This window comes from Silurus aristotelis, assembly GCF_946808225.1.
Source record: "Silurus aristotelis genome assembly, chromosome: 24".
Lineage (NCBI taxonomy): Eukaryota > Metazoa > Chordata > Actinopteri > Siluriformes > Siluridae > Silurus > Silurus aristotelis.
The window spans coordinates 10,123,718-10,139,082 of record NC_139597.1 but is presented as its reverse complement, the minus strand read 5'-3'; the positions used below and the strand labels follow the sequence as shown (position 1 = coordinate 10,139,082).

The 15,365-nt window shown below is 37.0% G+C and overlaps 1 protein-coding gene across 4 annotated transcripts in view; it reads right to left on the bottom strand.

Moving 5' to 3' along the window:
- Positions 1-15,365, bottom strand: part of ano2b (anoctamin 2b) — a 59,861-nt gene that overhangs the window by 12,953 nt on the left and 31,543 nt on the right. For 3 of the 4 annotated variants that reach the window (XM_083528316.1, XM_083528315.1, XM_083528317.1), the window contains 9 exons: positions 14,847-14,929; positions 14,420-14,503; positions 13,678-13,764; positions 5,652-5,726; positions 5,303-5,504; positions 4,758-4,869; positions 4,332-4,389; positions 4,121-4,221; positions 361-509 (listed from right to left, as the gene is read on the bottom strand). In XM_083528316.1, coding sequence (XP_083384442.1) covers positions 361-509; positions 4,121-4,221; positions 4,332-4,389; positions 4,758-4,869; positions 5,303-5,504; positions 5,652-5,726; positions 13,678-13,764; positions 14,420-14,503; positions 14,847-14,929 — 951 coding nt within the window. The remainder of the gene's footprint in view (positions 1-360; positions 510-4,120; positions 4,222-4,331; positions 4,390-4,757; positions 4,870-5,302; positions 5,505-5,651; positions 5,727-13,677; positions 13,765-14,419; positions 14,504-14,846; positions 14,930-15,365) is intronic. The other variant, XM_083528318.1, reaches the window with a different exon arrangement.

Below are 15,365 nucleotides of genomic sequence, written 5' to 3'. Positions count from 1 at the left end.
TATCTACACTTATTACACCTAGTTAAAAAAACTACTTCAACTATTATGTCATTGATAGTACAACACTTGCTTATTGCTGAACACACACATGTTCATGACCAATGGCATTACTAATGATTCAGTCATGAATTTATACACAACACACTCACTAATGGAAACACTGTTTGTTAACAGTCCAAAAGACAAATGCAGAACTTGCATGCATTATCCTAGCATGCAAACAAACCCCAGTGGCTCAAACGCTACAGCCAGAGAGCATCATCATTAAATGACAACCCAGGACATCAAAGAGGCTTGATGTGATAAACATGTGCATTCCTATAAGACCTGACACTTTGATGTTGCTATACGGTCACTCACTCATCTCCATGTATTCGGGTGTGAGGCCTTCGAACGGCTCTAGGTCATAGTCCAGGTGCCACTGACGTAGATTACGGCCTGTCTCTTCCACATGCACTTCAGGAGCTCGCTTCTTTTCCTTTAGGGAGCGGAACAGCTTCTTTAGCTTCCTGCAGAGATCAACAGAAAGAACAAAAAGCATGTATTGTTTAATAATCTATGAATGTAGTATCTTAATACACTAGATGGAGTTAACATGCTTTTATATTGTTTATTTGTGTATTTAAAATTGAAAAACGAAATATGCAATGAATAGAGCACAAAACATTTTTGATCTCTTATTTGATGCATGGCAAAATACACAGTATGCTTTAGTTTGATCTAAACTGAATGAATGAAGGTTGTTTTTTTTTTAGTCTAATACTGACACTAAAGAGACTGACACAATAGCATCATCTTAAGCAAACTAACTGTCAACATATTACCTTTTTTAAAAGAAACATACAGTATATACCAACTTTTAGGCCATAATAAAAGTGTTGCCTCAGGTGGTTCCATCTGAATGACAGAGACATGTGGTGTCCTGCATGCTTACACAGCTCCTCACTTTTTACTCATAAACTTTACTCTGTTGTAAAAGTTAAGCAACCTGAGTAAATGGGGCCGATTTCAACCCAATAATGTTCCAGGAAGCATGCCTTTAATCTCAGCATGCAATGGCATGCTGTCATTCTACTCAAATAAAAGTTCCCATGCATACACAGACAAATTTTTACTTAAAGGGGGTTTGAGAGACTCCCAAAAATTTGCTATTAATCCAAGAATTACTAAGGGAAATTTTCCAGATAGGGCTTTAATAAAAAAAATAATAATTTTAAAAAGATAAAAAGGCCAGCTGACTTAATGGCAAGAACTTTCTCATGACTCTTGACTGTTGCTAATTTTCCTGTCTCAAAGTTCCATATAATCGTGATCAGCTAACAAACTTACAGTACAGTAGTTTTGAAAGAAATCACTAAAAGGTGCTATATCAGATTTATTTATAAAAAATGACAATGTAACATATTACTTAACACTACGTACACACATAACATGTTGTACTTTAATATGAAATTTTACATTTGGTATCCAAATGTCAATCCCATAAAGGGGAAGCCTGTTGGGGTCATCAAAATATATATAATTGAATAAATAAAAAGAACCTTTGACTGAAGTTCCTTGATTTTGGAAAAACATGTTTAAAAGAAAACTCCCTACCTTATTTAGTCACATTTAATTAAAATATTTAAGTGCATATTAACACCAAAGTTACTATAACTGCAAATGGAACCAGGTTTATTTAGAAAAAAAATACAAACAGCATAATTATTTTAGAAAATTAAACCTACAAGATCATTTTAACTTGTTAGGTCCTGGGGTTTAAAATACATTTGTATTTTAACTTTTTTATTGAACTGAAGTGGGTGTGGTCTGGACCAGTATTTAATTAGACATATTTATATTGTTATAAATAATAATATAATTCTGTTTTGTTAACCTCAACCCCTATCCTTCATTCCAATAGACAATGAAAAATCATTGCAAAAAATGTTTGAACAAAAAGTAACTTTCATTACCAGTTGATAAAAAAATTTGATAATATGCAAAACAAGCTCTAAATCTGTCTAATGTCTGAAGTTCCATTTGCAGTTATAGTAACTTTGGTGTTATTATGCCCTTCACTTTTTTTCTGGACCTTTCAGACCAGCACTAACCTTGTTCTGTGTGTTAAAAGACATCCCTAATATTTGGCAAGTTGTCATGGAGAGAGAGAAAGGGTACAGTAATAAAGAAGAGAGAGAAAGAGTTTGTGTCTCATGCTGCCTCTAAAAGCCAAATATAGACGATGAAATGGGCCATGTGGTCCATATCTCTGCCTATTAATGTCTTCAATAAAATCCACTAAATGGAGCTGATGCATTATTTATATGCTCAAAATACAGCCCTTTTCCAGAACATTACTTTTTAATGCCTCTGTATCAGAAGTGCTTTTCTCCTGCCGTGCTAAAGCTCCCATTTACCAGCTGTCAAGCTTCATTTAGGACAGAAAAGCACACATACACACACAAACACACACACACACACACACACACACACACACACACACACATACACACATGCACACACACACACACACACACACACACACACACACACACACACACACACACACACACACACACACCTTGAATGCATCAAAATGCTCTGTAATGGACAATGGTCCTAATATTAAAATACACACTACTTTACAGTTTGTATGATATAATATAGTAGGACAAAGAGTAAAGCAAACTGTAGGGGGATCAGAACTACAATGTAGGTCAGGTGTGTAAAGGGAATTGTGGGATATTGAGTCCTCCTGTCCCCTCTGGCCTCCATCACAGTGCGTAGGTACCAGGCACTTCAGCCCTGTCCTTTCTCCAGTAACGAAGTTGGGTATTTTTAGAGCAGAACAGGAGAATCAGTTTAAAGTCATCCTCATTTCCTTCTCGCAGGCCTTTCCAAGGACTTCACTCATGTCATTTGCATTCTTGAACAAATGACATTAGTAGAAGTTTGAAAGAGCTTGAATAACAAGTGCAGAAAGTTGAAAACTAAACTAGAAACCAGTGAAGCAGTGTCTTAAAATGCTTGGATGAATTATATTATAAAATACCTTTTACCCTGAGATCAAGTCCTTCGAGCTGAATAAACAATACTTAAAGTATTTATCTTAAGTGCCCTTCCCTGTTTTGATGATGATCTGATGGCACAGGAGCATTGCAGGCCTTTTGACAAACTAAATTTATTACGTTTTGCTTTGGCAAGTACGTTTTTGTTTTGGCACAAATCACAAGAAAAGCCAGATGTGATCTTTGTAGGCCAATACTAACACATGCTTAAAAATAATCAAATAATAAATAAAATATTTCAATCATATTTCTTTTTTCTTAAATTACAGACATCAGCAGAAAATCTTTTTTGTCTTTAGCTCTAGTGACTTCTTATGACTTTTTGAAGGTTGCATATTTGCTCTCTGGTCAACTAGAAACTTCAAAGACACATTAAGAACAAAACAACTGCTCAAAACCTGTCATGTATAAGTTCACAGCCTATAGTTGGGTTGATTCTGTGTTTATACATGTTCGAACATACTGTGGTAACTATCTCTTTTCACACACAGACAGATAAACACACAAACAAAAGATGTGTTGCAGTGTCAGTGCCAATGAATGATTGATGTCTTCACTGTTGTAGGTGCATGAAGTGAGCCAGTTACCATAAACAGACGTTTTGCAGCCACACGCCAAAACAAATGTGAACTGAGCCATGGGAAAACAAAACCCAAGAGACACTAGCATTTACCGTAAACTCAATAAAGAACAAGAGCTGTGGACTGGCCTGAAAGCTGGCATGTCACATTAATTATAATAGGTGGAAAGTGTGGAAAGTAGATAACCTACAATGGTAGAGACCTACAAAATTGTAAAAAACACATCACTATATACAGTACAGACCAAAAGTTTATATATATTATATATACAGTACAGACCAAAAGTTTATATATATTATATATACAGTACAGACCAAAAGTTTGGACACACCTGCTCATTCAAAGAGTTTTCTTTATTTTCATGACTATGAAAATTGTAAATTCACACTGAAGGCATCAAAACTATGAATTAACACATGTGGAATTATATACATAACAAAAAAGTGAACTGAAAATATGTCATATTGTAGGAACAGGCTGAGCACTTACGGGATACCGATCTCAAACACGTTGTTCTGAATGAGCTGTTTTCCCAACATGATGATGCTGAGCTGAATACATAACTCAATTAGACAACCACCAGGGGCACACTGAAAGAGAAAAAAGGGGAAAAGACAGAGAATAGTTTTGATAACTGGCATATTAGTAATATAATAGTGGCAAGTATACATAATCATGGATTTGCACATATCTAATTTACCTCTTCCATGCGATACTGGTTAAAAACATAAACATAATCTCCAGGCCGACCTGCAAACCTGTTGGTAATAATGCAAAATAAATGAATAAAAACCATGGATACATTCTCAACATCTTGATAAAAATAAGACATGTTTGGTATATAGTCAGTTAATTAGAATATTGGGCTTCATGTACTAATGAGAACAGCTCAGGTAAAACTGGATTAGGTTACATTTTAAAAATAAAATCTTATCCAGAAAAGGATACATTTCAGATGCAGCTTTCTCATGTCTTTTCTTTGCACTTCTAATAAACTTACATAATTTTTATTATTCGAAATGGCAAAGATACATCTATTGTATGTATGCCCGGGTATTAAAGGATGGATTATTAATTATAAATAATAGTAACAAAGCACAAAAAAGCTGAAGCGTTGGCTACTTACCTTCCTTTGAAGAAGGCTACATAGAAAATAGGTGCATAAGCATTCATAAACTTTAGGAGGAAGGCTTTCAGAATTAGACGCTCCTCAAAGCCGGTCTCTGTCTTTGGAATCTCTGAAGACACAAATTTTTTTTAAACGATATTTTAGGATTTAATGTATCAAGTCCCCAAGCTAATTTTTTTTTTTTTTTTATCTACACTGGAGATCTCTGTCTGGAGTACATGTTGGCAGTAACTGCAGAATTAACTCTTAATTCCAGCACTCAGAAATACTATGAAAGACAAGATTATTATATTATTTATTATAATTAAAGCATTTGTGAAATGAACAGAGTAGAGGAGGGGGAACCAATACTTAAGAAGAAAAGGCATTATTTTATATTCATATTCATGAAGCATTTAAAATCAGAAGGCCTTCTAAATTAAAAAAAATTATAATTCCATTTTTTGTCACACATTCGAGTTGTATCAGTCATATGGACTAACAATAAACACTATTATTACAGAACCATGCAACTTAGTCCAAATGTGTACAGTAAATCTCACCCAGCTCTGTGAGCCACGCAGCCACGGAGCCATAGATCTCGTCCAGGATGAGGATGACAACTAGGTTGATAATGACAGCTGTGGCTGTGACGGTCACACGCACACTGGCTTTGATCTGGGGGTCAGGACTCATGGCCAGTGTGGCAGAAACGGTAATGCGGTACATAATGACCGCAAACACAGCAGCAAAAGTTACGCCAAACTAGAGTACAAACAAGAAGAGAGTGGATATATCAAATGAGAGAACATTCCACAAAAATCTAAAACACATAGAAAAGGAAAAGCTCAGAAAGACACTGGTAAATCTTAAATATTCAGAAAAGTTTAAATATGTTTTTCAAAATCTCACCATTAGTAAAATGGAGGACACGTTAATGAAATAACCAGGAAACCGATCTCTCCATGTAAGTCTCTCATCTCCAGACTGTAAGAAACAAGTGCAAGAGCGAGAGACACAGATAGAGAGAGAGAAGAGAGAGAGAGAGAGAGAGAGAGAGAGAGAGAGAGAGAGAGAGAGAGAGAGAGAGAGAGAGAGAGAGAGAGAGAATTGAAAAGTTTTGTAATTGCTAATATGTCTGAGTTGTGGGTTTACTGATCCTTCACGTCATGTTTTTTTCCAAATTCATTCAACATTTACGTTGTCTGTCAATAATGTACTAAAATGTTATAGAAATAATATTACTCAAAGGCTTTACAACCTCAACCCTTCACTGCAGAAATCATACTCCTATCATCTCCACAGTATCATGTCTTCTAATTCAACAAGAAAATGTTGACAGCAATTAAAGCGAGAAGAGCATCCAATAAACATCCTGCAATCCCATGCACCACTGCACAATAATGCAGGCAAAAGAAGCAAAAGAAGCCAGTGAGCAGAACCTCTGAGAATCACTCCATGCCAATTCTTTATTTTACTAGAGCCGTAACAAAAGGGGAGGAAAAAGTCAATGCAAAACGTGTTTAAAAGCATCTGCTGCAGAAACTCCCCAGTTTACATTATCTATAAAAAGAATAGATAAAAAATACCAAAAATGTTTTGCATCAAATACTTAATGGGCAACAGTCATCCAATTGAGCAGGTAGAGGATCTCTGGTAGTTTGGACTTGTCCGCTTCTCCTAGCTCTAATTAGGCTTATTAGGAGAGCAACAGCACCACCTAGCACACAGAATCACTCACCGTGACTAACCCATGCTGTCTGAGCCCTGGGACAGCCAATGCAGCTTAAGACTGATGGCCACACTTAAGGGAGGCTCTCAGACTGCCATAAATTTGGGTTTTGGAAAATAATGAATGTAGGACATGTAACAAAGCCATTTATTGCAAACCACAAGGAGGGTCATTAGTCACATGGGGCCCCTCCTGAACACCCATGCTCTCATTGACAAAACAGGGTTTACACTATTTGAAGAGGAAGATGAGGCAGATAAGCTTGGCCTGCCTTCTTTGGCATCAAGAGCATTTACTGTTAGAAAGCAGTCCAGGTTTTGAGGTCATCTCTAATAGCAGCCACAGTGCACTGCGTGACATTCAAAGCCTCACTGACCAGAACCGAGCTGAAGAAAAACCTTTCAGGTTTGGACCAAGACCAGATGGAGATTGCCTCTTGATAAACTAAAATATACAATAATTATGAATAATGAGAAAGAAAGAAGGAGACTGGACAATTTTCACTTGTTATTCATTATTGCTGTTGAAAGATTTAAATGCTGTCTCACTCATAAAACAGCATCTATAGCTCTATATTCATAGCTCTAATCTGTTTAAGCAGGAGAAATTACCAAAACAATTCAATATGTTTTGCTGTATATGTGTATGATGAAAAATCAGCCAGTACCAAGAAGCCAATTATCAGCAAGCTCTTGGCAAAGTCCATCTGCAGCATCTGTTTATCGAAAGTGGAGCATGAGAGTGAAGCTTGTCTGTTCTTCATTTGTGCTTTTTTTATTCGGTGTCAAATCGAATCTGTGCCTACACAGGTCTGTAACTTTGTTTTTGAAATACACTATATTGGCAAAAGTATTGGGTAACAAGATCTTTCCTGTTATATGTGGTTCTTTTCCAAACTGTTACCACAAATCTGGAGGCACTCAATTGTACAGGACGTATTTAGATGCGCTGTAATAAAATTTTGCATTTATTTAAACTTGAAAAACCAAATCTGTTCCAGCATGGCAATGCCCCTTTGTACCAAGTAAGCTCCTCGAAGATATGGTTTACATGCTTTGGAGAGGAAGCTCTTGAGAGGCCAGCTCTGATCTCATCCTTACTGAACACCTTTGGGATGAATCGAAATGCCCCAGGTCTCCTCACCTACATCAATACCTGCCTTTTGTAATACCCTTGTGGCTGATGAACCCAAATATCCATTAACACACTCTAAAATCTATTGGAACATCTTTCCAGAAGAGTGGAAGTTATTATAAAAGGTAATTAGCACTAAATGTGGAATGCAATGTTTAAAAATCAATACTTTTGTAAATATAGTGTACGTATAAAGGCAGGCATGTTATCACTTAGACAAGACAAGGCCTAAAATGGATCTTTTTCTGATGCTGAGGCCTTGACACTGAGAACTGTGCAGATGTGTCAGAGAGAGAGAAAGAGAGAGAGAGAGAGAGAGAGAGAGAGAGAGAGAGAGAGAGAGGGAATGACCATGATATGTACCATGATATGTACTATTCTCACACATCACATCACATCAAACTGCAGTTTAATTTAGCAGAGGTCAGTAATATTGTTCAAAGGATTACAGTTGTAGGAGCTATGCATCAGTCAAACCTCTGACAATCCCATGCAGTAGTTCCAATGGGAGGGGGTGTGGTAAAGACCTTTTGGGTGTTGAGTACAGAGAGAATAAATCCCTCTTCCACACACCCACACAGTAATTCCTATAAACAGCTCAAGCTGAATGACCTACGTCATGGCTCACATAAAAACACCCATTTTGTGTCAAGGCCACAAAAAACACACTTTCCAATAAACTGTTTGCACAAGGTGGCAGATGACCTTTAACAATTAATGGCAACATTTCATTATATAATACCCAGGAAGAGAAGCCTCAGACTTCCTGCTAAGATACTTCCATTATGATTAGACTTAATTAGGTTAAGGCAAACTGCATTCAAACCCAGACTGTTTATACTTTTTCTGAACAGACCATTAGAGTTTTACAGAATACAAACATTTTTTAGTATAAACGTAAAACCAATGGGGCATGAAAAAGTCATACATTTAAAGAATTCATTTTATCCCCTAAAATAAAAGCACGCAATGACACATTTGCTCGTTTGCCTCTTACTGAAACTCATGTATTTCACAATTTTTTTCGTATTAAAGTTATATCTGAGTTAGATTTGGACAACACCAGATTAGAACAGGCTCATGTGTGTTCCAGGGGTTTCAATGTCACATGGTTGCCATGACAATGAGTGAGGGACTGTGGTTTACTCTGCATTTGGCATTCTGTCTTCTGTGGAGCTGTGGAACTCCCGCTGAGAGGACACTCCCTCTCGCTCTCAATATACACACAACTACTCAGGCTTCCATACAGTCAATAGGCTGAAGTGTAGCTCTCTCTGCTGGCCAGAGTATGTACATAACACTCCTATAAGGTTCAGGACTAAAGTGGATCGTATAATTTTTTTCCTTTTTTAAAAAAGAATGGACGACTTCAAGAAAAGGGTGTTTCATTAAAAACAAACCAATTCAAGAACCACAGACTGCCTTCATATTTAATGACAACACAATTTGCCAAATGTAAGCCAAATATCTTACACTTTGTTCCATTTACCAGTCCAGTACACACACACATGCACGCACACGCACACGCACACGCACACTTAAATTTGGCAAAGTTCCTCAACAGCTGTTGTTGTTTTTTGTGATGTAAAACGAATGAATCAATAAAAAACTAAGGTTAATAATGTTAGATCTTTTCCAGATTTATTGTGATTGTATTGTTTACTGTGAAAGCAAAATAGTTTCTGTAGAATTTTTACAACATGTTCTTGCTAATACTGCTAATAATAATAATAATAATAATAATAATAATAATAATAATAATGCCATGATTCACAAAGAGCTTAAAAAAGGATATATAAGATCTCATTGTTCAAAGACATCGAGCAAGAGAGTGCTCAAAAAATAAAAAATAAAAACTAATTTCCAAAACATTAGATGTACCACAGAACATAGTGAAGTCCATCATCAACAAGATGAGGGGAAAGTGGCCATCATAGTGATATTACAGAGAACAGAGCATCCATCTGAAATGTTTGAAAGGATAAGTAGAAATTGTATCAGTGAGGCTGCCAAGAGACTTACAGAGACATAAAAGGAATTGGCACATATTGGTCACCTCCTGTATGTGACAACAATGTATTTGCTGCTGTGTAGCATGGTTTGTTGAAATGCCTTTCTCACTGAAAAACATCCAAGACTGCCTTTGACAAATCATGGGGCAAAATATGTTGTCTACAGCTACAACTTATTGAACATAATTTGAATCAAGGCAGTGTATCACCCACAGAATATCATACACACAGAGATGCATGGTAGCAGAAACACTTAGGCTTAAATCTGTGTGTGTGTGTGTGTGTGTGTGTGTGTGTGTGTGTGTGTGTGTGTGTGTGTGTGTGTGTGTGTGTGTGCGTGTGTGTGTGTTTGTGTGTGTGCGTGCACGTGTGTGTGTGTATATATATATATATATATATATATATACACACACGCGCGCGCACGCACACACACACACACACACACACACACACACACACACACATACATATATATATATATATATATATATATATATATATATATATATATATATATATATATATATATATATATACAGTGAGGAAAATAAGTATTTGAACACCCTGCTATTTTGCAAGTTCTCCCACTTAGAAATCATGGAGGGGTCTGAAATAGTCATCGTAGGTGCATGTCCACTGTGAGAGACATAATCAAAAAAAGAAAATCCAGAAATCACAATATATGATTTTTAAACTATTTATTTGTATGATACAGCTGTAAATAAGTATTTGAACACCTGTCTATCAGCTAGAATTCTGACCCTCAAAGACCTGTTAGTCTGCCTTTAAAATGTCCACCTCCATTACATTTATTATCCTAAATTAGATGCACCTGTTTGAGGTTGTTAGCTGCATAAAGACACCTGTCCACCCCATACAATCAGTAAGAATCCAACTACTAACATGGCCAAGACCAAAGAGCTGTCCAAAGACACTAGAGATAAAATTGTACACCTCCACAAGGCTGGAAAGGGCTACGGGGAAATTGCCAAGCAGCTTGGTGAAAAAAGGTCCACTGTTGGAGCAATCATTAGAAAATGGAAGAAGCTAAACATGACTGTCAATCTCTCTCGGACTGGGGCTCCATGCAAGATCTCACCTCGTGTGGTCTCAATGATCCTAAGGAAGGGGAGAAATCAGCCCAGAACTACACGGGAGAAGCTGGTCAATGACCTGAAAAGAGCTTTGACCCCCGTTTCTAAGGTTACTGTTGGTAATACACTAAGACGTCATGGTTTGAAATCATGCATGGCACGGAAGGTTCCCCTGCTTAAACCAGCTCATGTCCAGGCACGTCTTAAGTTTGCCAATGACCATTTGGATGATCCAGAGGAGTCATGGGAGAAAGTCAAGTGGTCAGATGAGACCAAAATAGAACTTTTGGGTCATAATTCCACTAAACAAATCAAGTGAATGATGCAGGAATTGCACCTCATTTTCAACTGGGGTCAGACTTTGGACAGCTCTGTGATGGAAGAAATCATAAACAGCTCATGATCTATTTTGGCACAAAATCTGCAGACCAGTGAAGATTAATCAAATGTTCAACATTCAGCATGACAAGAAAGAAGAGGAAAAGTGTTTTGGAAAGGTCCAGGCACAGCCCAGATGTAAATCCTGTCATCAGAGACAGAAGATCCACCAAATGCTTCTTATTTATAATAAAAAAATAATAATAATAAAAATAAATAAATAAATATAAAACCTTAATGGTCAAAAAATAACCAGAAATAACCAGGCCTAAAAAGAAATACAGTTGTCATGGAGAGACACACAGAGCTGCGAAATTTCACACCTTTGAAATATAACAGGACAGGTACAGAGCGCTTTACATATGATACAGAAGTGTTTATGAAAATCTTATTATACAGCATAGATGTCTGTTTGACTGACAGCCTTAAAGCCTGTATACCTGTCAAAACTGTGGCATTCTCTTAATAACCATTGAATGAGATGCTAATTTTTTCTAATAATGCATTTTGCATTACTCTGGGCTGAATTACAACAGGAAAATTAATGGGTAGAGCAAGTCGAAAAATCTAGCCCAATAGCTTCACTTCACTGTGAACATGCCATCTGATCACAATGTAGTGTCACGCACAAGATAAAAAAAAAGAAGGAAAAAAGAACCTCAAGCTGGTAAATGCAATGTAAGCATTATGTACTACTTTGCTACATTATACATAATACACCTAAGAGTCTATGCAGTTAGTGGAACTTGATAAGCAAACTGTACCATACAAGATTAAACTGATTGTAGTTAGGTCAAACACTGTGTCCACAGTCATAATAGAGGGAACCCAATTTGCACACTATGGCTCATGGGTATCGCACTTCTTTAAAAAAATGAGAGTTGACCTAGAATTAAATTGCTGTCCACAGATACAGTACATTTGGAATTGAAGAATGGAGCTAATTCATAATGAGTATGCTTTCTCTGAACAATTTATTACATACAACCTGCAGAAAGCATCTCAGGAGCACACACAGAAGGACTTAAAGCACATATGGTACAATTTAACATGTTCAATGTAAATGACTACAATTTTTTACATGTCCACTTAAAATCAGCTTTCAAACTCCATTTTGGATTCCAAATATTGAATTATAACGAGTCCAAAAAGTAAATTTAAATGACCAGTAGATTACTACAGATTATTGGTTTAAATATGATTTGCATTACATTTATATACTGTTGAGTGATCAAACCATATTTATTAATCAGTTATCACTCACTACACCAGGAAAAAATAAGCCATCACCGCAGATAACAATATATAAAGCAAACAATTTATGAGGAACTTTTACCTAACATCAACCATTATCTAACACAAGCCAGTTAGCAATTTTCATCTAAGACCACCAATATTACTGATTGTATTTAATCCAGAAAATTTTATATCAACAATTTAGGAAGAAATTTTCACTTGAAAATAAAAGTGAAAAGGTTTAGGATGAGATTATTATTATTGCCTTTATTGTGTACAGCTAAAGTCAACATGTGGCTACCCTGTGAACATGGTCCCACTGGCTTTTCTAATCCTCTTACATGCTTAGTGACACATGAATAAGCATGACTGAATATATCTTCTTCTGTAAATTTCATTGTGTACGTTTACAGAGGAAAAATAACTAATAAGCTTCTTGACTTCATAAAGCCATGCTGAAATGAAGAGATCGTGGCAACCCTTGACATGTATTGTGACATAATGAATAATAATTACGGAACATTTGGGCCATTACAGTTTTGCAACCAGAATAATAATGCTATTATGTTTATGTACATAAGTATATTGTTATACCTTACTATATCTAGCAGTTAATTTATGGTGTATTATATGCATTGTAGATCAACCTTAGCTATAGGTCTGCTATTCCAGAGTAAGGTGGTATCGCTAGATCTGACTATCTATTTTTTCTAAATTCATAAATAAAGTGTAACAAAACACAGAAACAACATGTAGTATTGCAAGTACTGAGATACTTTCCAACAAAACAGCACACAATATGACACTACTCTGATCCCAACTAAATACTAAAAGTACTAATATGCTTCCCAAGCCCCACCTAGACTTCAGTTGAACTTAAAACGTTTGCAACCACGGCAAAGGAGAAATGAAAAACCAAACCCCCTGCAGCACACAATCTAAATAGGGCAGATCCAGGACTGGCCAAAATCAGCTACTAACATCACCAGAAAATCTAATTCAGGGCCCAGCGACCAAGAAAGTAAGGACCAGATGCCATAAGTACACAAGAGGAGTAGGAAAATTTGGCAGCCCAACAGTTAGGAAAATAGTTAGGAAGAATAAGAGATACAAAGAAGCATGAAGCAGGTAGAAGCTCTAGAGCAGTGATCAGTGTCATGACCTTCCTACAGAATTTGGTTTCAACCCTAATCAAAACACACAAGTTTCTGATCATCCGGTTACCTGATTGCCTGAATCAGATCTTTTGGATTAGGATTGAGTTAAATTCTGTTGGACGGGAGTCAGGATGGTGATCATTGCTCTAGAGGAACTACGATGGGCGAGAAACAAAGAGAAAGATCAGCATTTACCAGGTTCCCTGTAGCCATGGCAGACAGCAACCGCTGTCTCCATTTGTCCTTGCCTGGATCGCTGCTCTCCTCCACACTTTTCTGAGGCTGGAACAGACAGAGCCCATGGATCACACACTAACAGGTAAAAACACCAAAAACCCTAGTGTTTAGGGGCTCCTGCCAGATACCAGCACTGCTAATGGACACCTCTCCTCCAATGCTCCCTTACCTTCCTCTACCTACCTACCTACCTACCTACCTACCTACCTACCTACCTACCTACCTACCTACCTACCTACCTACCTACCTACATCACACTTTATCTCTCTTCCTCTTTTTCCCTCTTTCTCCATCCCACTCCTTCTGCCATTGCAGAACCTGGAGCAGCCCACCAACCTTTCATGATCTGGTGCCAAATGACTGCAGCCAGAACAGTGCATCATGGGGGTTTTGCTGGCAGCTTGCAGCTTTTGGCACCAGCCCTCTACCCCTAACTCCTCATTCTGAATGTTTCTGAGAAAAGAAAACATACATGGCAAGTGCTGTACTCCTCGGTGAATGGTCTGCACAGAGCAAAAGCAAGACATCCGTTTAAGATCAGTTATTGCTCAAAACAGCAAATAAAAGTATTTTGCAGCACTTTTCAGTAATGCTGCAAACAGTTTTCAGTTTTTGCCCTTGAAGAAAAAACCCTTGTAAAGAACAGCAAATACTGATTCTTTCATTAAAGCCGGTAGCATTGTACAAGAAACCTACCCACCTCACTTTTGTTCTTTTTTCTGTTTCTCCGCTTCTTCTGTCTCTTCTGAAGGAGTAGTGTTTCATATTTAGGTCTGGGATGCTCCTGCAGAGTGAAAATCAAACAATAATAATTTACTCACATTCTGTATGGGATCCACTGGCAACATTTGGAAGACTTACAAACTACTCAAACAAATCTAAATCCACAGCAAACCAAATGCACACACTAAACCTGGAGAACTATAGGGAGGGGAGTTTGTATAAGAAAAAATGTCCGACCTTTGCTCGTTCCTTACATAGAGAAGGTGGGAAAAGGGAGTATTGGAAATAAATAACCAAGTTCAAATTAAATTTAAATGTTAAACTTATTGAATAATTAAAACAATGACCACTCTAGCCATTCTTTTTATATATACAAATGTTTACTGTGAGTGTAAAACACACACCTCTTCTTCCTCCATTCCAGTCATGTTCCAGCTGTAGTTTAAACTGTTTTGTCTGCGCTTCCAATGCTCCAGAAACATTACCGCTTTACGAAGGGACCAAGAGAAAGACATATTATACGAAAGAAAAGAAGGAACAATGAGATAAAATTACTAAACAAACATATTACATAAGTGAAAAAAATGAGAGGATCACTCGTTAATAATGTTACTCATTTACATATTTGATTATATTTGTCATCTCTGTTTTATCTGGAGTACACGTTTACAAACTAGATTTTGTAATGAGGTATCGTCCCATTCACTTTGTTTCAAAACTAAAAAAATGTTTACCATCAGTCTGGGAAGCATGAGTTAGCGTCACTGATATCAGCTGCTGATATTCATTGGTCAAGATTGTACACAGAGATACAGGTGCATTATTGTAAAGACACACGCACACATGTACTCCATCTGACCACCTCCCAACCCAATCCCAGGGTAAGTGCCTGCATATAATGAATAATATGTATGCCCTTTTTG